This window comes from Mustela putorius, unplaced genomic scaffold, assembly GCF_011764305.1.
Source record: "Mustela putorius furo isolate JIRA1106 unplaced genomic scaffold, ASM1176430v1.1 tig00003859_pilon_pilon_pilon, whole genome shotgun sequence".
In the NCBI taxonomy this organism is placed as follows: Eukaryota; Metazoa; Chordata; class Mammalia; order Carnivora; family Mustelidae; genus Mustela; species Mustela putorius.
Window position 1 is genome coordinate 13,910,001 of NW_025422011.1, and position 26,875 is coordinate 13,936,875.

At 34.6% G+C, this 26,875-nt stretch overlaps 1 protein-coding gene across 12 annotated transcripts in view; it reads left to right on the forward strand.

The window, feature by feature from the left end:
* DCDC1 (doublecortin domain containing 1) overlaps positions 1 to 26,875 on the forward strand; it is a 437,850-nt gene that overhangs the window by 181,597 nt on the left and 229,378 nt on the right. For all 12 annotated transcript variants that reach the window (XM_045066083.1, XM_045066081.1, XM_045066085.1 and 9 more), the window contains one exon: positions 22,225 to 22,317. In XM_045066083.1, coding sequence (XP_044922018.1) covers positions 22,225 to 22,317 — 93 coding nt within the window. The remainder of the gene's footprint in view (positions 1 to 22,224; positions 22,318 to 26,875) is intronic.

The following is a 26,875-nucleotide window of genomic DNA, read 5'->3' on the forward strand; positions in this document are numbered from 1 at the left end:
TTTGGAGTTATTACCAAGGCATATGGTAAAAATGAGTAAGTGTGTATCACACAGAATGATAGGAAACATGGGCTATTGACTTTTCAGAGAGGATCATGCTACCTACATAACTAATCCCTGATCTTTTTGGTAAAAGGGGTATCATGAATACTTTGTACTTCTTTTTAAAGGAGTTTATCTATTTTTATTTTTTAATTTCTTATTGTGTTTTGTTAGTCACCATACAGTACATCATTAATTTTTGATGTAGTGTTCCATGATTCATTGTTTGCATATAACACCCAGTGCTCTATGCAATCTGTGCCCTCCTTAATACCCATCACCAGGCTCACCCATCCGCCCACCATTCTAAAACTCTCCGTTTGTTTCCTCAGCCATCAAAAAGAATGAATACCCAACTTTTGCCTCAATTTGGATGGGAATACTTTGTATTTTAGAAACAAGATAAATTTGCCCTTCCTTATAATTCATTTATCAAGCTACCTAGTATGTCCTATAAAAGAGTAGAGGAAGTCCTTCCTGACCTTGCAAATAATCATTTTCTTTCTTGAAGCATGAGATTTGATTGCCCTTGCAGTTTGGGCTCACACTTACTGCCTGCATTGTGAATAACAGTTCCTTTCTCAGTCATAGTGTTTGACTTTATGACCTCCCATAGAAATGAATTCCAAACACAGACCATGCTTTGGAAAATGGAGATGGGAGTTCTTTGATCCCAGAAAGTAGAAATATTGAGCTAGGAGTATCCTCTTCTAAATTCTCTGTAAGTGAAAATATATCTGCATCAGAGAGGAGATACCCAAATAGTTTTGGGAAATATTTGCCCTATAAAATCGTACTTAAAAATCACAATGTGGATACCAGTGTAACTTTTTGTCTCTGTGTTGATTAGAGGAAATGCGGAATATTTTGTCACTAAACTTGGCTGGAGGAAAGCAGTCATTTTGATAAATTATTGATTCAGATTTGTTTTCAGAATATGTGACATTTTGGGTAGTACCAGGGGAAATGTTGACCTTTGCTTTATTAATCCTTTGATAAACTTATGTGTACAGTACTCTGTAGCTTACAATGTAATTTTTCTGGGTTAAAGTTATTTCATTTGATTTTCTTAATAAGCCTTGAGGTAGTAATGATTATTGTTATTGGTACAAATCCCCAATAATTGTGAAAATAATATTGGGAAGGAAAACATAAAATACACAGGGATACAATTATTTTGACGTATTCTCAGACAATTTGGAAGGGCTTATTTACATATATAGTGGTCCCCTCTTGTCTGTGGGGGTTACTTTCCAAGACCCCCCAGTGGATGCCACAGATAATACAGAGCTCTGTATATACTATGCTTTTTCCTCTATGTACATACCTATGATACAGTTTAATTTATACATTAGGCAGCATAAGAGATTAACAAAATAACTAATAATAGAATAGAGCCATTAAAATACTATATTGTAATAAAAGTTATGTGAATATGGTATCTCTAAAAGTATTTCATTGTGCTGTACTCATCCTTTCCTTCTTATGATGATATGATAAAGATGATATAAGATAAGATGATATAAAATGATAAAATGCCTACTTGAAAAGGTGAAGAGAGGTGAATGCTGTAGGTGTTGTGACATAGCATCAGGCTACTATCAACTTTCTGAGGATACATCAGGAGGATCATCTGCTTCCAGATAGTGGTTGACTTGGGGTAACTGAAACTGTGGAAAGTGAGACTGCAGATAAGAAGGGGGGGACTACTGTGAATAGAATGCTCAAACTTAACAAATCAAACAACTCAAACTTAACTTTTTTAGGCATCCAAAGGAGTTTTACCACATTTTGAACAAATTTACATTGTTAATCTTGTTTCAGTTGGTGTGCATATTTGAATAGAAAAAAGTGACACTTCAGAACACATATATGAATTTCCAGTATTTCACACTTTTTTTTTGTCTAATTTGTGTAAACTTGAAAAGCTATACTACACTCCGTTAAGAGGCATTTTTTAAAATAAAAATGAGTATTTTTTCTTATTAAAATTTATTATGGACACTTAAAAAAAAGATTTTATTTATTTATTTGACCCAAAGAGAGAGATAGGGAGAGAGGGAACACAAGCAGGGGGAATGGGAGAGGGAGAAGCAGGCTTCCAGCTGAGCAGGAAGCCTGATGGGGGGCTCTATCCCAGGACCCTGGGATCATGACCTAAGCCAAAGGCAGATGCTTAATGACTGAGCCACCCAGGTGCCCCTTATGGCCACTTTTTTTTGTGGTAAAATATGGTAACCTAAAATTTTCCACTTTAATAATTTTTAAGTGTACTGTTTTAGAGCATTAAGTATATTCACATTGTTCTGCAAACACTACTTCCATGCCTCTGGCAATCACCATTCTACTTTCTGTCTCTATGAATTTAACTATACCATGTACCTTATATCAGTGGAATCATACAGTATTTGTCCTTTGGTGAATGGCCTAATTCACTTGACATAGTGTTTTCAAGTTTCATTCAGGTTGTAGCAAGTGTCAATTTCCTTACCTAAATAATATTTAGGTAATATTTAGGCTAAATAATATTCCACTGCATGTGTCTACATTTTATTTATTCATTCTTCTGTTGATGGACATATGGGTTGCTTCCACCTTTTGACTATTGTGGTTATAGCTACTTTTAATTGAAGCATTTTATTATTTAAAATACTATTTAATAATCTTAGTGAGTAAACTTATTTTTTCTAAGGTGGTTGAAAATGTAGATATTATTTCCATAATTATTTTTATTATCATCTATTATCATTCCTTTGACATGTTCAAAGTATTTTATTTATAAATACTTAATTGCCTTCACTTGAAAGTCTTGTAGTTTATTGAACATCCATGCGCACTATAGCTTAAATACTGAAAAGACAGACCTGGCATAAGTGTGGAGGAGGTCATGGCCAGATTTAGTATATAAATTTGAATTTTTTGACCTGCCAAGGGTATATAAAATTAAAAAAAAATAATATTAGTTACCAACACCTAGAGATAAAAGTTTTTACACTCAATTCTACATTTTAAAAAAAAAAGATTCACTTATTTATTAGAGAGAGAAAGCAGAGGGGGAGGGGCAGTAAGAGAGGGAGAGAGAAACATAAGCAGATTCCATGCTGAGCATGGAGCCCCAGTCAGGGCTTGATCTCAAGACCCTGAGATCACGACCTGAGCTGAAACCAAGAATTGGATGCTTAACTAAGTACACCAATCAGGTGCCTAGATCCTACATCTTTTGATGCCTCAGAAAATCCAGAACAGCTAACAATATATTGGATCACTTTTCCTTATGACAATATTTTGTGGAGTGGCAGTTGCAGCTTTTAAGCAAAATTCGTACTTTTCAGTGGAAGCCAGATTCTATATGATCCACTTTTTAAATTTATGTCTTTCTAGCCCCTGACACAGACCTGTATCCTACAGCTGTGTGTACTCAACATGTGAGTAGTCCAAACTGAGGCATATTATGAGAAATTCATATAGTATTTCAAAGATTCAGTATGAAAAAAGATGATAAAATATCTTACAAATTTTTTGTTGTTTGTAATATTAAATGGTAATGTTTTGGTTAAATAAATAACTAAAATATATTTAACCCACTTCTTTCTACCTTTTTTTTAATGTGGCTAAGTAGACAATTTAAGATTACATAATGAGTCACATTAAATTTCTGTTTGACAGTGCATCTCTCCATGTTTGTGCTTTATTTTTTTTTTTAAAGATTTTATTTATTTATTTGACAGAGAGAGAGATCACAAATAGGCAGAGAGACAGACAGAGAGAGAGATGAGGAGAAGCAGGCTCCCTGCTGAGCAGAGAGCCCAATGTGGGACTCGATCCCAGGCCCCTGGGATCATGACCTGAGCCGAAGGCCGAAGCTTAACCCACTGAGCCACCCAGGCGCCCCTCCATGTTTGTGCTTTAATAGGTGAGTTCTAAGTTATGTAGTCCATTAGCTAAGTCTAATTGGTCTCCTTTTTTAGTATGATCCACAAGTGAAGAGTGATTTCCACAAATGAGTATTTGCAATCTGTTTGATTATAGGGAGTAATATTTTGGACCCCAATTAAGTGAAATGTTATTCTCCTCAAAGAATTTCATTTTTTTCACTAGTAGACCTGTATTACAAAATATTATGCTCAATTATTATTATTATTATAATATTTTGAATTTTATCAAAAGTTTAGGAAAATTGTTTTTCTTGTTATTTCAGTTCCTATGTTTTATCCTTGATTTTGCCTCTTAGTGTGTAAAGCCTAAAGTATTTACTATGTTTTTCTAGACAAAAATTTGTTAACCTGTGGTCCAATAGGGAGCTATTGCAGGCAGCTTCTGGTGTGAACTAAGCATAATGGAAAGGTTTTGAATTCTGATAGACAAGAGTTCCAACATTATTAAATGATCTAATCCCTGAGCTTAGTTTCCTTATCTGTAGAATGGCTATAATGAACAATTCCTTCTGAATTATTTTGAAAATTAAATATGATACTATGTGAGATGTTTTGTGGAAAGGTGATTCTAGCATTTTCTCTGCCTAGGATATTCTTTAAAAAAAATTTTTTTTGTAGATCTTATTTATTTATTTGACAGACAGAGATCACAAGTAGGCATAGAGGCAGACAGAGAGAGAGGAAGGGAAGCAGGCTCCTTGCTGAGCAGAGAGCCTGATGCAGGGCTCAATACCAGGACCCTGGGATCATGACCTGAGCCGAAGGCAGAGGCTTTAACCCACTGAGCCCCCCAGGCGTCCCTGCCTAGGATATTCTTATTTATCAAACCTAACTTGTTTACTTCTTGCCCATCTTTAGCCTAGTAACATGTCAGAGGAGCATTTCCTGCTCTGGCCCGAGCCCAGGTTAACTCTCCCCAGAAATCCCATACTTCTTTTTATGCTCATCATACTTGATGCTGTTTATCACGTCTATCTACTTTCTATCTTATCACATCTGCTTATCATACTTGATGGTGTTTATCACATCATCTCTATGCGGGAAGTATCTTATAAACCACTATTTTCTAGGATTGACATATAATAAGTATTCAATAAATATTTTCTGAATGATGATTATACAAAATGCTGTACATATGACACATACACACAAAACCCAGAAAGATTCAGAAAGAGATTTCTTTTTTCGCAGAGATTTCATAGTTTGTATCTAGAGATTTGAGTTATGTTTTGGGGCAAGTAGTTTATTTATTTATTTTTAAAGATTTTATTTATTTGAGAGAGAATGAGAATGAGCAGGGAGGAGGGGGAGAGGGAGAGAGAGAGAGAGAGAGAAGCAGACTGCCTACTGAGTGAGGAACCTGACGTGGGCTTGATTCCAGGAGCCTGGGATCATGACCTGAGCCAAAGGCAGACACTTAACCAACTGAGACAACCATGTGCCCCTTTTATTAATGATGAGAAAGGAATGTTTGTAAATACCTAGCACAGAGCCAGGCACGTCATTGTAAGCCCTCATCAATTTTTTTTTTCTTATGATGAATGATGAGGATGATGATAGTGAATATTGAACATCAAAATTATTAATGTATTTATGTGCTGTATAAAGTTGAGAGGTCAAAAATTCTGAAAAATGGGAGGGAGTCCATTTTAGGGTAATCAGTCATCTCAGCATCCAAATTAAACCACATTCAACAACCAAAATCTTAGCTTTATTTATTTATTTGTTTTAATGAGCAGGATTTGAAATGGAGGACAGTTAAAAACTTAGACTCCAAATCAAGTTCTGAAAACCAAAACTAAATTTTAAAATGTTCTGAATTTATATGTTAGGTATAGTTTTATACAATACGTTTTAATTAGCCTAAAAACTTGGCTAGAATGACAACTGAGAGTTGTGGCTCCTGTCTCCTCAGAACAGAGACTTAACACCAAGGAAGAAGAAGTATGTAATAAGGTCCACATGAGATTTTGCCAGCAGGAAAGGACATGCTGCTTAGTACATGTCTGTCTGCTTTCTAAGACATTAGGCTCTAGAAATTATGGACCTGGTGATATAATCCAGCTCCAAGGTTCCCTCGTATAGCCTTTTCTAACCTTGTAATGAAGGTCACCCAATATATAATTTTAAAAGGCCAGATGTAGATAAATTATGATACATCCAGAAGATGGAGTCATTATTCTCCTTAATTATATATATATATATATATATATATATATATATATATATTACACCAAACTTCAGGGATTTCTGTAATTTCTTTTGAGAGTTCTATAATTTTCCAAATCTTCAGTTTTGTTCAGTTTAACCAGTATTTGTCAAGTATCTTCTATGTGCCAGGCTCAAGAGATAGAGATCAACATAGACTCAAAGAGGAGCTCACAGTCTGGTTGAAGAAATCAGTGTGTAAGTAAGAGACACCAATTCACTGCATAAATGTTATGATAGCACCTTGGACAATGACTGTAGAAACAGGCAATGGTACCAGAGATGAGCTCCTGTGCATAGGACTGAGAATAAATCAGGGCAGGCTTCCTGGATGGAGTACACCAGATCAGAGTTGGTATGTAAGTGATTGAATGAGTGAATGTGTGTGTGTGTGTGTGTGTGTGTGTGTGTGTGTATGCTACAACCTGGATTTATGGCAATCTACTATTTATCCTCGTGTCTTTCCTAACCCACAGCAACATTTAGGATTATAACACAGTAATTATGGTGGTAATTCCCAGTTTCGGGGGAGAAGGCTCAAAATGGAATGGGGGATTGTAAAGAATGGATCTTGAAATTCTCTTAGAATTTCAGGGTGAAGGAGCATTGATGAGTAGTTGAGAACATGGAAATTTCTATGGCATAGCATAAGGATAAGCCAGAGTTGTGGCTGGAGATGGAGATGAGACAGGTGAGGAGGAGGAAATCAGATGAGGCCATGATAGAGAATTGGGGTTTTATCCTGCAAACAGTGGGGAGTCACTGAAGGATTTTGAGTGGACAGTGATATGGTCACATATTTGTCTTAAACTTGAGCTCAAAAAAAGGGATAAAAGGGATAAAACAAAAGGGATTAAAGGGATAAAACAAAAATACAGAGATGTATGGTTTTATCTATTCAAGACTTTAAAGGTATTTGAGTAAGGATTGAGAGAATATCTAAAGTTTAAGCAAGACTTCTTGCCTTCCAGCAGAATCATTCTCTTGTTTGTTCATTTGTTTTTAAAGATTTATTTATTTATTTATTTATTTGAGAGAGAGAAAGAGAATGAGAGAGAAAATGAGCATGGGGGGAGGGGCAGAGGGAGAGAGAAACTTAAGCAGAATCCACACTGAGGGCAGAGCCCAATGCAAGGCTTGATCTCACAACCCTGAGATCATGACCTGAGCCTAAACCAACAGTCAGATGCTTAGCCGACTGTGCCACCCAGACATCCCTCCTCTTTTTTTTGAAGCACAGCTGCACTCTACATCTCAGCCTGACTTTGCATTTGGAGGTGGCCATGTGACTAAGTCCTCTTCAGTGAAGTGGGAGTAAAATTATGTGTTCCCAAGAACTGAAGAGCTGAGGAAATACGAAAATAAAAAGACACTGTGCTTCTTTCCCTACCCCAAACTTCTTGTTTGGGAAATTTTGAATAAGTAGCATGAAATTTCAATACCTATGGATATTAGGTAGTTATAGACCTCCTTCAGATGTTTTTTTTATGGGACATTAATAATAAAAATAGTAATAAAAAGCAGGTCATCAAAAAATATGACATTGATGCCATTTCTAAAAACAGAAAGTCCATATATTTTATATGTACTTGTGTTTCTATATACCTACAAAGGAAGAAGTCTAATCTATTAAATATTAAACTGTTAATACTACTCATTATTTATTATACAAATTGTATTAAAATGCATTAACAGGTATTTTCAGAATGGGGAAATAACATTGGGCATTAGTTTTGATAATGCTAGAGATGAAGTGAAAGTTACAAATTATTCACAAGTGACTTCAGAACATTTAATGAATAATTTCTGACAAGGAATTTTAATCCAGCTTCTTTTTTTGTACAAACCTCAAAAATAAATTCTCCTAAAGTCTCCAAATGTAACTTATTTTCTTATTAATGTCATCAAAAATCAGTTCATTTTAATAGAATTCTGATTTTTAACTCTGGGCTTTCATAAACATATGCTTTAATATGGAGGGAAAATTTTCCAATTTGTCTGTTACAATCTATCTCTTTCCTTCATTTATTAATCATATTTTCTGATGTACCCAAGACATAATTAAAAATCATGGGCGCAGAGGTCTGACATGTCTGGATTTGAATCCCAGTTCTTCAATTTTCTTTGCTTTATGTTCAAGAACAAGTTATTTAACCTCCTTAAGCATCATTTACATGACTTTCTGAAGGGTTTTTGAGGATTAAATGCTACAATGCATCTGCAGTGCCCAGAACATTGTTACAGAGTAGACAACGAGAGGCCCCCTCTTATCTCTACTGAGTCATTGCTCTAATCTCAGTTCACTTTTAAGAAGTGGTAAATATAAAAATGCAGTTATTAGACAGGAATTCATAAACCTTCCACTGCCTCCTATGAATAGGTACTACCTATTTTCTCAAAAACAGTTTAATCGACTGTTGGCAATTTTAAAAGCAAAAAAGCTAAAATTTTATCTTATTTTTTGTCTTTTTAAATAAATTTTTGTTTTCTTTTGAATTATATTTTATCTATTAAAAATTGAGATAAAGTGAGAAAACAATGAAGTTGGGGCAAATGTGGACAGAGAACAGGTTTTTAAAATAAGTAAGTCAGGTATATTGGTGGGTAACAAAGAAAAGGAGCAATATTAAAATGAGCCTATTCTTTAATTACAAGATTCATGCATGTACATGTAGTAATAATACAGAAAATTTAGTGTATAGAGATAAGCTGATGTAAATGGGAAAAAAGAATTATATCACCCACAATCTCACCATTCTGACGAGCTATTCTCAATAGTTGGTTTATGTCCTTTATATACTGATATATATATTTAAAATCTTATTTACTTTTTGAGACTGGTTATTTTTCAGTTAATATATTGTTACCATTTCCCATTATAAAATATTCAGTAGCATTATTTTAAATGAATGATGATATTCTAGTTTACAGGCTTTAGTAATCTCCTTAATTTTGAACATTTACTGTGGCAAACAATGTTTTATCATTGTTTCAGTCAATTTTTGGATACACGTCCATAATTATTTCCTACTGAAAAATTCCCAGAAGTGGAAATTTTGGATCAAAGTTTGTACACAGATTTGATGTACATTGCCAAATTTCCCTCTAAAAAGTTATAGCATTTATGTTTTCAGCAGCAAAACATAAAAGTACCAGTTTCCCTGTATTTGTTATTCCTTAAATTCACTAATCTTTATAATTAGAGATTATTTGGGTCATTGTTTTAGTTTGAATTATATTATTAGTTGTAATTTTGAACTCTTTGTGCATGGACTCTTTTACCATTTGCATTTTTTTCCTTTTATAAACTGTGTGTTCACTTTCTTTGCTACTATTTTCCTTGGTGTTTATCTTTTTCATAATAATTTTTTAAGTACCTAACATGGATGGACATAGAGGGTATTAAGCTAAGTGAAATAAGGTCAGACTAAGAAAGACAAATGCAATATGATTCCACTCATAAATGGAATCTAAAAAGAATGAATAAACAAATAAAAAGCAGAATTAGAACTATAAATACAGAAAACAAAATGATGGTTGCCAGAGGGGAGAGAAGTGGGGGTTTGGGCAAAATGGGTGAAGGGAAGTGGGAGATACAAGTCTCTAGTTATGAAATGAGTAACTCATGGAAATAAAAAGCAGAGCATAAGGAACACAGTTAATGGTGATGTAATGGGACAGATGGTAGCTATGTGGTGAACATAGCATAATATCTAAACTTGTCAAATCACTAAATTAAAAAGATAAGTGATATTTTAGTCTACCTCAGAGTGTTCTTACATATTAGGGATATTAACCTGTTATGTTTTAAATATTTTCTCAGTCTATTGTTGCTTTTCAATTTATTAAAGCTACTTTTGAGGTATAGAAGTTCAGTACTGGATTTAATTAAATCTATCCATATTAGAGAGACTGTTTCCTTTCAGATGTTATAAATCAGCTGTATTATCTTCTAGTACTCTTATTATATTTAGATTTTGAAGTCACCAAAAGTGGCAAAAAGTAAAAAGTGGGTCTGACATAATTGTCTGAAGTGTTATTCAGTTGTCCATTGCAATACTACATTTCTAAGCCACTCTTTCCTTATTGATTTGAAATTTGGATCACAATCCTTCCTCTGATCTTCCTGGGGCCAGATGTGTTTTGGAATTCAGAATGTTTTGGATTTTAGAATGTATTACGCAGACCATATGTTATGTGAAACCTCAGTGAAGTCTGAAATCATTCCCTGCAATGAAGCACTTTATTTCCACAGTGAAATATTCACAGTAAGGGGGATAAGTAAAGTCTACAAATCAGTCTTTGTTGCTTTTGTTGTCTGATGAGTTCCCAGAAAATCCAGTTTTCAGAAATTTTTGGGTTTTGGAGTTGTGGCTAAGAAATAGTGGACTTGTATCTCATTTAACATATACTAAAGTCCTTAGTATAAATGTTGTGTCTATTTTGACCTGATTTTTAGTTCTGTTTTATGCTACACACTGTGATATGCTAATGGTTTTTGTTTTGAAATACCTTTTAATATTAGTTTAATTGGTTCTTCTTTTTTCAAAAAATCTCTTTGTCATTATTATTTTAGATGTATTACAGAATATTTTTTTCCAAGCTCTAACAAACTATTTTAGAGAATTATAGATTAATCTGGGGGAAGCAGGGCAGGCAGGGTTGAGCCATGTTGATGACTGAAAGAGTTGTGCTCCCTGTGTCTGGGTACTGTCTGTTGTACTCGCTTTTGAATAAACTCTTAGAGATCCATCCTCAGCTCTCAAGATCAACTTTAGAAATGTTGGTCTCTTGAAACATTTCTGGAGTATATCTGGCTGGATACCCCTGAAGTGCTCTCATGGTTATTAATAATATCTATTAACATCTTAAAAACTCTTGGGAGTGCCACGCGGTAAAGAAGGCCATGTATCTTAATTTAGCCTATTGTTTAAAAGAATTACTTGACCATAAAATCCCTGTTTCATAACACTGAGCAAATAGGGAACAGTCATTTAATGAAAAGTAAAAGCACTTCAAATTAGAGTGCTTTTCATCACTAACGCATCATAGGAGTTTATTGAATGTCTGTTACCTACCTATTATAGTTGAATGTATTGGAGATATGAAAGAATTATAAGATATGCTCCCTTATCAGAGGAAAAAACACCAGGAAAACTATTAGGGACTGCTGAACTGTAATTCTCAATAGAATATTAGCCTTCTGAAAGTACAAAGGCATCTAAGTGATATTTATATCACCAGAACCAGTACAGTGCTCTGATTATATCAGCATTGGCATTCAGTAAATCTATTATGTAAAAAAGTGGGAGAAGGGAGGGAGTACAGGGCAGTATATTTTGGTTCATATATGTATATACTGAAAGGACAAAACCAGAGTGGGCTTCCCAGATGGGACCACAGGTTGGACCAAGGCTGGGCCACACAAGATTTATAGGGATGGATTTTTCTCCATTACTGCAGGAAATAATAATTGGAAATATGCTTACTGGAGATATGAAGTGCATCACACCTAGCCTGTCCCATACTCAGACAGTTTTGTATAAGGATAGAGGCCTATCTGCCTTATCTTTTTTGTCCCCCAGGCTCCTAATCATAGTCCTCAAAGAATTCTCTGATTCAGATTGCTACTATAGTGGGTGAGAGAAAATGTGGTTTATTGCTTTGTGTGAAGAAATGAAATGTTCTAGTGTGGGAAACAGTGCTGGTCTGGTCTAACTGAAGTTATAGGGTAAGCAGACATAATACAGAGGCGGCCTGCTACACTTGTTTGTCAACTGAATTCTCAAGTTTATTTGGAGAATTCATAGGAAATTAAAATGGTTCCTTCAATATCCTTAATTGGCTTATTCAATTTGGTAGATGCCAGCTTATTGATTTCTCCCCAAAATGTAAGTCTGACTATTGTATTTCTCCCCCATGTCCTATAAATCCTGTTTTTGCTTTTGTTCCTTGGCTCAGTCTAGCAGACTCTCTCATATGTGTGTACACAGTTTGTGTGCAAAATAACTAAAGGAAATTGAGCTGAGCTATTTTCCTTCTTCCTGAAGGAAGAAAAAAAAAAAAATATATATATATATATATATATATACCTTCTTCCTGCGCTCTTGTCCATTGGTTCATGGGGGAAAGTAACTGAATGTTCAATTCAGTGTAAGGCTTAGTCTGATTTGATCATTTAAATCATTATTTTAGGTCATTCTTTCTCTGAGATAGACTCTCCTGCACCCTGTTGGTTTCCTTCAGGTAGTATATGGAAGAAGGGGCTATGTGGATTTCATATCTTCAAGTCATTGGGGAAAGGGACCCCTGGCCTCAAGCTGGCCCATTGGAATGTATATATATTGGCATGACAGATGCTGGGCACTAGAAGGATATCATCCCTTGGTCAGTTGGTTGCTGAATGCTCTTTTGGTCAGCAACATGTAAACTTGTAGCCCATTCTTCTGGCTCAGGCTCTTTTTTTGGTGGTATTTCTTGGATGGTCTACCCTAAACTTGACTTCCCCTGATATTAGAGAACCCCGCTCACAGGTCTGACCGAGTCACCTATTTGGCACTGGGTTAAGTGGTCTATGGTGCTACTCTTACTATAGAGCCATACTTCCCCCACTATGCCAATAGTCTGTAGCAGACTTCCCATTTTAACAAGTATCTACTTCCAAGTCCTAAGACACACAGAAATGAAGGGTTATTCAGGAAAGCTAAACCTCAGGCCTCCCTCTGGGTGCCTATACCATGCCAGTTTGTCAATGTGTCTCTGTCTGGGTGCTACAGGACAGCTTCCTCCCTGTGACTATACTGAGGGGAGGGGAGCAGAAGGACCCTCTAGCCCGAGGATTCCTTTCCACTTACCTGATACTCGTTTTCATCCCCAAACCACTTGCTATAGAAGGGGACTTAAGACTTAACTCTTCAAGCTATTTTATACCTTCCTCCCTTTCTGAGACTTCCTGTATTTCCTCTGGGGCAGAAGGAGATGATAAACCTTTTTTTTTTTTTTCTCTGCATTGTATCTTCCTCAGTCCTGATTTTAGCAAAGTTTTAACAGCAGTCAGAGGCATTGTTCTTAATTCACAAGGGTCATTTATGGGCTGAGTCTTCTAAGTTTAGCTATTTATATGCTGAGGAGAGTAAAGTGTTTTTTTGAGAGGCAAATCATCTCTAAAAGCAACAAGACCATTGCCTTTTGTTTGCAAGGATATTGTTTGGTTGCACAATTTTGTTGTACATGTCAGAAATTATATTATTGTGACAAATCCTAATAACATCTAGGGTATTTAGGGCAGTTTTGTACTTGAAAAGACCAAAAAGAAAAACATATTAATAAAATTTTAAACCATTACCCCTGTTACATTACCCATTAAAATACCTGAAGGACTTTAAACTTGGCACATTATTAAGACATTTGAGTTGGATACCTAGAGTTGCAAGAAATAGTGTTATGTTTACTATGAGGACATATGTAACATATTTGCTAGGGTTTTTGATTGCAATTAATGGGACCTATCTCAGATAATTTAGGCAAAAAATAATTTAATAGGATGGCAGGTGGTAGCACATGGAATTTAAAGAAAGACCAAAGAAAGGGGTTGTAGTAAAAAACAGAATAGCTCCAGACGTCTGGATCAGAAGTCTTGTTAGGGTGCTGTTAGTGGGACATGTTCTCTCCGACTACTGACGTTTCTATGTGGTTCCCCTCTTGACTCTATCTCTTAAAGAGAGAAGCTGATTGGTGTGGGAGGTCAGGGGCCCAAACTTGGCCAGGGTAGCACAGTCCTTCCAAAACTGCATGCAGTAGTAGAAGAAATGGAGTAGAGAGTCAGATTGAGAGTACAAGCTGACTTCAGTTTAGGGCATGTGGCATTCCTAGTAACAGAATGTCTAGGCAGAAAGTTTATAATATGGGTACAGAGCTAGCCCTGGCTATAGGGTTAACACAGTGCCGTTTTTCTCATGGAATTTGGAAGGGCTAAAATTTATGATTAATTAAAAAAAACAGAAAAGAATATTTTTAAAACAGTTTGTCTCCTTAATTAAATGTTAAATAAATTGTAGATAAAGTATTATGTAGAATTCTCTTTTACATTCTTTTAGACAAAATATAACCATTTTAAAATGTTACTGTTTTAAAATGTGATGTTTTTATTTGTTGGTTGTCAAATATTACAAATATTTTTTTTTATAAATGCTCCCTCAAGCTGTCCTCAAAAAGGTACGGGCAATGGTAAAAACAGTCTTTTTCAGAGAATTAGCAAGGATGGGAGAGGAATCCCTGGTTTTAGAAGGCCTGGGCTATATGAACCTCAGTCTTGCCCACTGTGTCAGAACTAATCTGTGATGGAGCCAGATTTCACAGCCAGTTTTGAACTAAGGATTCTGCTCCTTCCCCAAGTCTAGAAGTGGCACTCTTGAATTATTTTTATAGAAGGGACTTAAGTGAGACAACCTGGTTGGAAGTGGCCAGGATTTAGTTAAGGTATCTTTAATACCAGAACTAAATTAAGCGTATATAGCTTGAGAAGATGGGCTGAGCCAAGGCAAAGCTATGAGTTATGTAGAAATTCAAAGCTGAGAACTAAATTATGTAAAGTTATCATTATACCCTCACTATAGGGCTAGCATTTTGCACATATGCTCCACTTTATAATTACAATCAGAAATAGATTATGTATGGAGTCACGTGAGCCATCTTTGTTCTTGTTCCCCAGTATTAAACATTCCTTCCAGTCAGACCAATTGCCTTAGGCTGACTCACCTAGTCAGCTATGCCCTTTTCTCTGCCTTTCCTTCAAGGCTCAGCTTGTATTCTCTCCTCCCCTCCCAAAGGCATGTCAAGACAATTCACTAATTGTATTTAGGATAAATTTCATCATGTAGCTAATAACTAATTAGTAACATTAATTAATATTTACTAATAGTGTTGTCCTATACTATCACTTCTTTTCCTAGCTAGATACTACCAATTGTTTATGCCTTTCCATCTCTACCTTAAATAATATTTTTGTCCTTTGTAGTTGTAGATTATATTGATGAGGGAGCAGGAGGCTGGCTGAGGACAAAGCAAGAGCTGGCACCTTGCACCCCCCCCTTCATCCGCTCCCCTCCATAGGTGTAGCATTCCTCAGGCACCCTTGACTGCCATAAAATGATAAATAGTTAACTTGCTGAGATCACAATCCTGCAAGACAGGAGTCTCCCTTGGTTTGCAAATGTCCTTGAGATTACAACAAAGAAGTTACCTTATCAATAGCCCAATTCCAAAGACACAGAACTCAGTTCCTCAAGCCCAATGTCACCCTCCCCTCCATAAAAACCGAAGGAGGTGGAGGTAGAAGGAAAAGTAAATAAAGTTAAATTTCTTCTAAACCTAAATCTCATTAACAAGGATGCTTGATAGCAGGAATGTAACATTCCACCAGACTCCCAATTGTCTTTACTTGATAGCAACTAAGCCTTCAATATCCTGATAGTATTCTTTGCCCCAATAGCCCTTCTGAACACCCCTTTGTCCTCACTTACCCAACTCCTGTGTATATAATCAACTACTCCTAACAACCCGGGGCGGCCGCATCTCTGCCTGCCCACGGGCCCTGTCCCCGTGCTTTAATAAACCACCATTTTGCACCAATGACGTCTTAAGAATTCTTTCTTTAGTCGTCGGCTCTCTGGGACTTCATCAATATTGTTTATACCTCTATTTGACAATTATTTATGATCTATGCCATGCATATATTTTTTCTTACTTTCTATTGTTTTCATCATCTCCTCAATCATATCCCTCTTTGCTGTTAACCAGTATGTATGTAGTAAAATGTCTATACACTTGTTACATGTGGAAGCATATTATACTATTTAAGCTGTGGCTTTCTAAATTGTGAGGAGAAATGGGATCAGTTGGATTCAGTTCTACGCTCCCAGGTTTCTCCCTACCTATAACTACAACTTTATCTAATTAAGAGCTAAGCTTTTGTTTAAAGATTTTAGAGACCATCTCTCTGCAAATGAGGACTATTTATTAAACAGATCTACATGTATTTTTTATTTATTTAATCTAATTATAAATATTGAATCTTGGTCTGGTGCTTCTTCACAGTTCCTAGTTTGATTTTGAATAAATTAGGAAGTTTTTAATAAATATTAAGATGAAATAAGTAAGATAATGATAATATTTATATCTTATAAATTTTATGTCCAGTTCAATTCTAAAGGATATTTAAATTAATTTTTAAGTAAAAAAATTTCACTTTTCCTTAACTTATCAAGTGTTGAGCACATAAAATCATGCCTTAGAGAAATTTACAAACACACACATGCACACACAAACTTTGAAAGTACCAAGAATTACCCTTAATATTAATGGCCTGAACAGATAGCATTTATTTGACATTTTGACATGTTCAAATAACAGTTGGATTTTGTACTTTTGAACTTTTCGAACATTGCCTATATTTTGGATTCATCTTCGTTGACAGGTAGGGAACCAAAAACGTAAGTCTGATCTAAATTAAAATGATACAGACTCATTATCATTTAACTTCTTTATCAAATTTTTTTTTGTGTATGACCTCTCTTTATCATTTCCATTAATGCATTTTCGGACACAAATGATTTAGGTTGACAAAATTCAGAATTTTTCCTGGACATCCATGATACCAAATAGTTGCTTCCCCCACACTTGTAGCAGCCACCTCCTGTTCCCATACATAAATGGCAGCCAGCAATGGCTGGAAACAAAGGACTCTCTCCCAGTCCCTGAATACAGTGACATTCATTCTGAGAGAAGCAGGGGCAGCTTTTTGAAAGCCGACTTCTTCAGCTCGACAATAACACACAATGAGTTATTGACTTGTTTATATACGGAGCTCTTTTCAGTAACTAACTCTGACTCCCACAGTCTGGACAAATGATTGATTTCGTGGTTAGAAAAAGAGAAAGCTCTCGCGCTAAACTCTGTAGTGCAAACTACTTCTTCCCCATTTGTTCCCTAAATGAATAGGACCTTATTAAAATGCACTTTCCAAAAAAATACCTGCAGCTGGCCTTTATAACCATGTTTTGTATATATAAATAAGTAATTTGTCCCAGTCTTTTGTATATTAACAGACCATTGGGAAACTTGTCAATATATATGAAGGCTGATTGTCCTGTTGTTTATGCTAACCTGTATTGCCTATATTGATCTGCATGAAAATATGGATCAAATAATTTATTATTAAATCAATTTACTGATCAAAGATTAGATTTTTGGTAGAAAAAGATTCAGTTTTCTTGTTGGGTTACATTGATTTATTAAGGACATGATATACAACACATATGAAATACTTCACATTGAATCACTAGCTGTTCTGAACACAGAGAAAAGTACATGCAGAATTGTAATTCAGAGCAGTAAGAGTATGGGTATGGTTGGACTCATTGATTAGTACCTATCTGGAATATCAATATGAATTAAGTAGACAGAACATACCATCTTGTTTGATCACTGTACCTTTTAAAAAATATATTAATAATTGAGCTCTAGAGTTTATTTAGAGTTATATTCTCCTATAAAATAGATCTTATTTTGTCTTACTGTCATGTTAAAATTTGTACATAATCAGTCTTTATGATTTTTATAAATATACTTTAAAATATTTGGGAGGAAGTTAAAAAAAAAAAAGGAAAAGCCACACACACAAAAGGAGATCACTGCTCTTCTCCAGCAGGAGATCTTGAGCCTGTTGTCCTCTCTAGGATGTCCATAGCTGAGCTTCCTGAGCCAGCAAATGTTTGAGGAACTCCTCAATGAAGAGCACTTTCTCTTATAGTCACAATGGGCCGTACATGTTATACAGAAGTACATATTACTAAACCATGACCCTTTAGGGCTTCAAAGAAAGTATAATGCCGGCTACCTTAGCATTAGAAGTTTTATGTAAAATACACATAGTCTGAAAATTAATGATCATTAGAAATCATTTCATTGAAACCCGTGGCTTCAGGTATACTTTGGTGGACTTTTTTCTTAATTCCTAAACAGATAGTTTGAGGTGAATATATTCCTTTTTAATCATGTTTCTCTAAACAGACCATTTTTGGGGAGTACTTCTTATTTAGTTTTCTTTGACAGAACCATTATGTTTCTTGTTTTCTCCATTTCTGCCATTGTCCTGCACTCATCTCTTGATGGTTCTACTCTGGTTACCATTAATACTGAGTGAGAGCAACTTTAAACTGAGCTCTGATACCCAATATTTATTACTATTTTTAAAATATTAGCAACAAGACCTGACAAAAATGATAAATTAAACCTTCCTATTTAGCTTTAGATTTTTATGGGTAAAATGAATATTTATGGGTGTTTTCTTACATTTAAAAAGAGTGAGATATAGTTAGAACAAAGTGGCACTTCTCTGGTAGATATTTGGCTTTTCATAGTTTATATAAATTTTAGCCATCTCTGTTTATTTTTCATTGAGTTATAATTGGCATATAACATTATATTAGTTTCAGGTGTATGTCATAATGATATGATATTTGTATATATTGTAAAATGATTGCCATGGTAAGTTTAACATCTGTCACCATACATAGTTACAATTTTTTTGTGTATAATGAGAAGTTTTAAGCCTTACTCTCAACAGTTTTCACGTATGCAACACAGTATTATTAACTATAGTTACTATGTTATACTTTACATCCCTGTGACTTATTTATTTTATAGCTGGAAATTTGTACCTTTTGACCCTCTTTACCTGTTTCTTCTACCTCCCACATCCACCCCTGGCAATCACCAATTTTTTCTATCTATGAGCTTGGTATTTTTTTTTTTAAAGATTACACATATTAGGACATCATGTGGTATTTCTGTTTCTCTGACTTATTTTAAATAGGACAATACCCTTATCTTTTACTTTTAACTTGAAGTTTCTGCCCCTTTATACATGAAAAATTAGCCTCAGAAATTTTGAACCCATTGACAAAAATTATTTCATACATTTCAGATAAGAACAGCAAATCAAAAGCACATAGTTCAGTCATAATGAAGAAACAGTATCTTTTCCTCCAAAGTGACAGGAAAAAAGACTCCTACAATTGTTATCATGACATGGGACTTGAGGGAAAGATGCTGTTAGCACTGCATATTATTAATACTTCAAGTGAAAATGCACTCTCTTTTAAAAAAATTTTTTAAAGAGTTTATTTATTTATTTGACAGACAGAGATCACAAGTAGGCAGAGAGGCAGGCAGAGAGAGAAGGGGGAGAAGCAGGCTCCCTGCCGAGCAGAGAGCCTGATGTGGGGCTCGGTCCCAAAACCCTGAGATCATGACCTGAGCCGAAGGCAGAGACTTTAATCCACTGAGCCACTCAGGTGCCCCGAAAATGCACTCTCTTAATTTGACTTTTTACTTTCAATAATTTTCAATAAAAATCTCTCTACAAAAAAATAAAAATAATTTTCAATAAAAAATCTCTCTCTTTTGGAATGGCTGGACTGTTTCAAGAAAAGGCCCAGGTCTGTATCATTCTATTTTGTTAAGCATTTATTTCTTAATATCTTACTGGATTCTCTATTTGGTATGCATATGATGTTTTCTGATAATGTTGATGTGTTTTGATCTTAGCTTATGTAGACTAGTATAGTGCTTCTTTAGGAGTTGAATATTAGAATGGTGGTGATTTTCCCAACTGTGGTTGTTTCAAAGGTAAAGAATTCCCACCTTTTAAAAAGTTACTTGGAAGCAGTTCTAAATGTCATAGCCCTGGGAGACCTCACTAGAATCTGACTTACTGCTGTGGCACCAAAGAATTTAGTATTCTGTTTTTGTTTTGTTTGTGTTCCTTGAAAAAGATCTGCTCAAAATGTTCGTGCATTTGGAAGTTAATTTTGTAAGGAATGGATGAATTTGGTGAATATTTCCTGGCTTCTCCCCTTCACACTGATCTCCTCCTCAGATGAGAATCCCCACATAAATAAATAGCCATAGAGACCTGACATAACTATGTTGTACCACACTTACACACAGGCTTCCCTGAAGTAGATATTTAACTTTTTATAATATTGTGCTTTTTGTATTACTTCAGCATATGAAAAAATATTCTTCAGGGAGAGTAATCCTAAGAATAGTTTCACATGATGATTTCTTTCCAGTTTAATTGAGATGTAATTGACATACAACACTGTGTAAGTTTAAGGTGTATAGCATAATGATTCAACTTTGACATATATTGTGAAATGATTACCACAAGAAGTTTAGTTAACATCCATCATCTCCTATATAGGTATAAAAAAAAGGAAAAACAATGTATTTTTTCCTTGTGGTGAGAACTCTTAGGATCTACTCTTTTAACAACTTTCAAATATACCATTCAGCATTGTTAACTATTGTTATCATGTTATACCTTATGTGCTGATTATTTTTTAGCAAACCTGTTTTTTGTGGTCCTCAATCCAGGACAGGTATAGTCAAATGTTGCCTGCTGTTCAAAAGCAGCCTGCTACTTATTTGTTTGTTTTTTAAGTTTTTCTGAGGCATAGCTCTGGTCATTCACTATGTATTGTCTATTTCATGCTGCAAGGCTGGAGCTGAGTATGAGCAACAGAGACTGTATGCCCTCCTGCACCAAGCCTCAAATATTTACTCTCCGGCCCTTTACAGAAATGTTTGTCAACTCCTTATACAAGGTGATCATCAGAATCACCTAGTCTTTTCCCTCTACCAAGACAGAATCTCTGATATCCTGTGCTGTATCACATATCAGTGGATGAAGAGTTTGCAGGTTTGATACTATTCTTATAGCACATATACATAACTAGACTGAAGAAACCATATTATTCACTCCCACTCACACTTTATCTCAAGTATAAGAATGGGTCTTCAGGCAGAATAGGGATTAAAGATTCATGTTAATTCAAACATGATTTGCCAGGCATACAATGAAAAAACATGATTTAAAACAACAACAGGGGTACCTGGGTGACAGTTGGTTGGGCGTCCCACTCTTGGTTTTGGCTCAGGTCGTAATCTCAGGGTCCAGGGATTGAGCCCTGCGTCGGGCTCTGCAGTCAGTGCAGAGTCTGCTTGAGGTTCTCTCTCCCTCTCCTTCTCCCTGTCCCGCTCATGCAGTCTCTCTCTAGAATAAACAAATCCTAAAATATATATATATATATATATAAAGCAACAATAACATTAACAAAACAAACAAAACAAAACAAAAAATGTGACCATTATTTATTCTTTATCCTCAGTAGGGAGATACAATATTGCCAGTCCATTGCTTAAGAATTGTTAAATATTCCAATTCAAAAAGTTTTGTATTAGGTTGTTCTTTTTTTTTTTTTTTTTTTCTGATAATACCAGTTTGCTAAGTGAATGTTGTGTGAATTCAGCTTTTTCCTTCATTGAAAATAGCATTTTGTTTCGATGGGGATTATTAAAAAAACAACAACAACAACAACACAGAATGGATGACATTCATCTATTTATAACATATGGGTTAGCAAGAGTAGTGGAAGTAGTGGAAGACCTTTAATGGATCAGGTTGCAGGTAACTGTTCAGGTATTTAAGATGCATTATTTCTTGTCTTGAAATATTATAAATCATTTTGAACTGTTCTAGAGTGTTTGAATTGACATTTGCTTTTGGTTAATGTTCTTGAATTTTTATCCTGATGTAACAGCAGCCAATTTATTCCCTACTGGCAATGAAAAATTTTAATAGGAAATATCTGCCTAATTAAAAAAAATTGCTATGCTCATTTTGATAAAATTACTTTTAAAAAAGTAATTGTTGGTGTCAAATGTCTGTGATTAAGGACCCTCTCCCAAATCACATTTTAATAAACTTATAAATGATAAAAGTGAGTGTGAATAATTCAGTGTTAAATATTTTAAATATAAAAATGTATTTTCAACTTAATCTAAATGGAGTTCATTCTCATATAAATGTGGGCCAAATTAATATTAAATTACCTTCCATGTGTATGCTAAATTGGTTGTTTGAAGAAATGTTGTAGTAATGCCTATTTTCATGCAATTTGTTTTTTTTTTCTAGTTGAACCTGGCTGTAGATGAACAGAAAGAAAAAATTACTGAAAAAGCAATTCTTTCAATGACAGCAAAGGAACACCATAAGGCACAAGAAGAAGTAAGAAACTTACTTTTCAGGAGTGTCTGGGTGGCTCAGTGGGTTAAGCTTCCGCCTTAAGATCAGGTCATGATCTCAGGATCCTGGGATCAAGTCCCGCATTAGGCTCTTTGCTCAGCAGGGAGCCAGCTTCCCCCCTCTCTTTGCCTGCCTCTCTGCCTACTTGTGATCTCTCTCTCTGTCAAATAAATAGATAAAATCTTAAAAAAAAAAAAAGAAACTCCTTTTTAAACTGTATTATAAAATTATAGTGAGTGCTAATTTAAAAATTAAAACATATTTTACTTGGGTCTGATAGTAAACCAACTATAGTTATCTGATAGCAACAAAATGAAAACAATTGGTCAAAACTGGAATCATTTTATTGATATAGGCAGATTGAAAAATCATTATATGCTTGAAAGAATAAGTATTGTTATTTCCTGAAAAATATTTCTGAAAACTTTCTCACAAATTTCCTAAATTAGGAAATTATTACATGCAAGTTGAATCTGGAAATTATAAAATATGCTAACATAGGAAAAACATTAAAATCTTATTGAACTTTGAATAAGTACTGAATCTTATTTTTATTTTCTGACTTCTAGAAGTAATATTATTGTTATGAATGTTAGAAATGCCAACAGTGTTATCTCTTATCAAAGAAAAACTGTAGTTTACAAATGTCAGGCTTAAGTAAGCTAATCATAAGCTTCTGTAGGCAATATTGTAATGAACTATTAAAGCAAAGCTTCTTCTCTCCAAAGCTCATGCTGTGAAGTTGACAGCATATTCCATAAATGAAATAAAATACAAAATTGGTGTTAGACAAAAGGAAAAAATGATTTTTATGTAGGTTTCTGGAATGCAAAAGCATTTACTCTTTCTGAGGGAGACCATGAATTTGCTAATTCCCATGTACCATTGTCAGTAAATAAAATCTCAATCAACTTAAAGAATAAGGTAATGTGAATATTTAAAAATTAAACTTTCATGTAATTCTCTTTTGACACTTTGGCAAGGAAAACTATCGAAGCTTTGGGGCTCTAATATTTTCTTATCATTATGATTGCATCTGTTCTGCTAACTATGTATGATATGAAAATGAACAGGTACAATGCTTCAAATCTTCCTGAGTAAATTCAAACCTTTAAATTAGAGACTGTATTAATCTTTGGGACTTGTATATGTCCAATTTTAAAGACAATATTATAACCATAGATTGGTAATCTCAGTAGTGAATATTTCATAAGAAAAATTCAATTGAATAAGCTCTAAGATGTAGCAAATAATGATTGTATAATTTAAGTTACAGTTCTCACTCATTCCACTTAATTGTAACCAGTTAAAAGACAGGATTTACAGCTATAAAGTAAAAAATATTGTCCTCTACTCATTTGGAAAATGTTTTTATCACAGTTGGAGAGTTTTACTACATTTTCACAGGAATTTAAATTGAATCTATCATGTATCTTGATATGGTAAACTTTAAGAAAGGCAAATACTAATCTCTAGTTTAATTAGTATCATTAAAGATATGCCTATAATAACAAATTATTATTAGAGATTAAATCTAGAATAATCTAAAAGAATGAATATATTTGATATTTTCTGCCTTTTAAATATTGTAATTATTTTGCTCTTTGATATTTTATGCAAAACTGTAATTTCAGTGGAACTGAAATTGAAGTGGCCCAGAAAAATTATCATTATGCTAAATATATCACTTTAAATGCCACCTTGTTAGCAACACTGGAAATGAAAATTATCTTTTCTAGAATATCCAAAAGTAGCTGTGCTTATTTGGTATTTATTAATTTATTAATGTTTATTTAATACCCAGATACATTAGTGTTCTTCTCATACAGTGCCTTATTTGGTCACGTATTTGCTTGATTGGTTATGACTCAAATGCCTTTTGTTTCCTTAAAAAATAAAATACACAATAAAGGGAATATGTGGTTTGTGTATGTGAGTGTGTGTGTGTGTGTGTGTGTGCGCATGGACATGTGTGCAGTGATCTCTAAATGTATTCTATACAGTTTGGGAATAATTTCTCTGTCATTACTTTGAAACTGATTATATTAATCTTGATGTGTAATTTTCAATATTTTGGTTGGAAAAAGTAAGTGACATCAAGTTTTGGGCCTAATTCATATATAGAAATGTGAAATCATGAATGTGAAATGAAAAATCTGGGAGGGAAAAAATTCAAAATTTATTTAGCCTAGAGTTTATTTTTTACAAAAATATTGTATTTCTAGATATATTTCAAAATCCAAACTAAACATCATAAAATCTGAGATTTAGATTCAGATTTCTGCTGTCTGTGTTTTTATCTTAAGACAATAGACATGGTCTTGTTTTATTTCATTTAATTTTTCCACATGAAAACTGGGAATAATAATAATGTATGTTTCATAAGACTGCTTTGAGGTGTGTTACATGTTAAACTACTTTTTTGGGAAATGGTTTTTAGAAATGTGCATATAATTTGCTATTGTTAGTTTAAAAGTTATTCCAGGTTCTCTGGAAAGTAAGTACCAAGACAGTATTAAATGTGTATGTATTTTATTAGAAGAACTGCCTATGAGAGAAAATGGAGAGAGCTCTGGGTAAGTCTGGGAGACCTGTTAGACTGAAATGCAGGCTTGAACATGAGTGAAGGAGAGAGGAAAGGAAAACTGGAGGGAAGCCTCTTAGACAGCACTGCAGTCTAAGGAAGGTTTAGTGAAGCTGGTAGTGTATCCCTCACCTCAAGTTGTCCTTCAGAGGAGTCCTATGACTCCCTAAGTTAGACCTACCTCAGCATCCTCAGCCATTTGGATTTGAGAGATAGTAGCTGGGACCTATGGTTCATTGTGCTTCTGTGGTTGGTTAGAAGCCTGTGAAGCACATTCTCACTGCTTCCTCAAAAGGTATAGTTGACATTATTTTTGTTGCCATCAATATAGCTCAATTTCCAGATGAATTATAAAGACATTTAAGTGTTTCTATTTTAGGTGAAGGGGATTAAGGGTAACTTATGTTGATGAGCACAGAGTAGTATATGGAACTGTTGAATCACTATATTGTACACTGAAACTCATATATGAAACTCATATAACACAGTATATAAACTACACTGGAATTAAAATTTTTAAAAACTCTCTATTTTAATCACCCCTTCCTCCATGAATGTTAGACTCTTGAATAGGCTTAAAGGTGGTGCACACAATGGACCTCTGGCTGGAAGCATGGTAACTCTCCTTCAGAGATATCTTCCATCTTAGAAGGGTTCTAGAAACTATTAAAAAGTTGGGAATATTTGAAGTGGTATGAGTAAGAGGTGGTACACACTTCAAGTTCTATGGGTAGTTACATTGCAGCCCATCTTTCTAAATTAAGAGATACGTAACTTTGCTCATAGGTTCTCATATCTTTTCTAATCTTTGTTCATCAAATCTGCGTTACATTTCTCTTCAACCTAAAAAATGCTGTACCCTTGGGCCTGAAAGAAAGAAGAGATTTCAGGAAACTTAAAATACTCATTTTCATCTCCCTAACCCTTTTCTGGTTCTTAATTATGTCATAAATTAGAAAGTTTCTTGGTCTTAAGTTTAAGCACAGACCTAGCTTTGAGGCCATTCCCTGTGTGTTGCATGCCAAGATGACATTCCCAGGATAGAGGCTGTCGCCTTTTGTGCTGATTTCAAGCAATAATTTAGTGCAAAGTTCTCTGGAGTCCTCCTTACTAATAGTAGATGGACTCAAGGCCACATAGAAATCAAGGAAGAGCTGAGCTCATCATTGGAAAAACCATGAACTCCTCAAAGCATCATTCCTAATAGCCAAAGGACAATATACAGAATGTGTAATTCAGAACATACAACTTCAATGTGCATAAATTTTAGAATCATTAGAAACAATGATATTTTATGGTAAATCTAAATAATCTTGAGAGTTGAATAAATTCAAGGGTTACATTAATGTGTTATAAAAACATGACTAAACTCCCCATGTGTGTTTTTAAGCAAAAAGCCTCTATGTTTATAGACAGGTGTGCATTTGCATTCTTTCAGAAGTTTGGTCTTTTCCCTCATCGAATACTTATTTTTTTTGCTACCTTCTGCTCATTTGTCACTCTCCCAAATTCTGTACAAGTGTCACTTCCGTGCTGCATTTCCACGGAGAATGAAGAGTAGAATGTGTAGGCTTTCTGCCGCACAATGAGATGGTGCATTTTTTCAACATATGCATACGTAAGCCTTCTTTTGTGAATGGGACTGATAGGGTCAGATAATGTTTAAAGGGAAAGGCTTTATGTCTCTCAGGCCTCTATGTTTCCACATGGATGCTCCCACACACACATAGATTGAATTATGAACAGACCCATTAATGCTGGGATCACAAAAGGTCAAGTTTTGTCTTCTTTTACCCCTATTCACATTGCCTTTGTAGAGAGAGAGAGAGGAAAAAAAAGGATTTGCAGGAAAAAAAAGATTCATGATGAAGAATTTTAAAGAGCATTTTTCCCCTTCTGGCAACATCTGTGATTTGAAAAAAAAATCATATTATGTAAAATAATTCAGGGTTATTG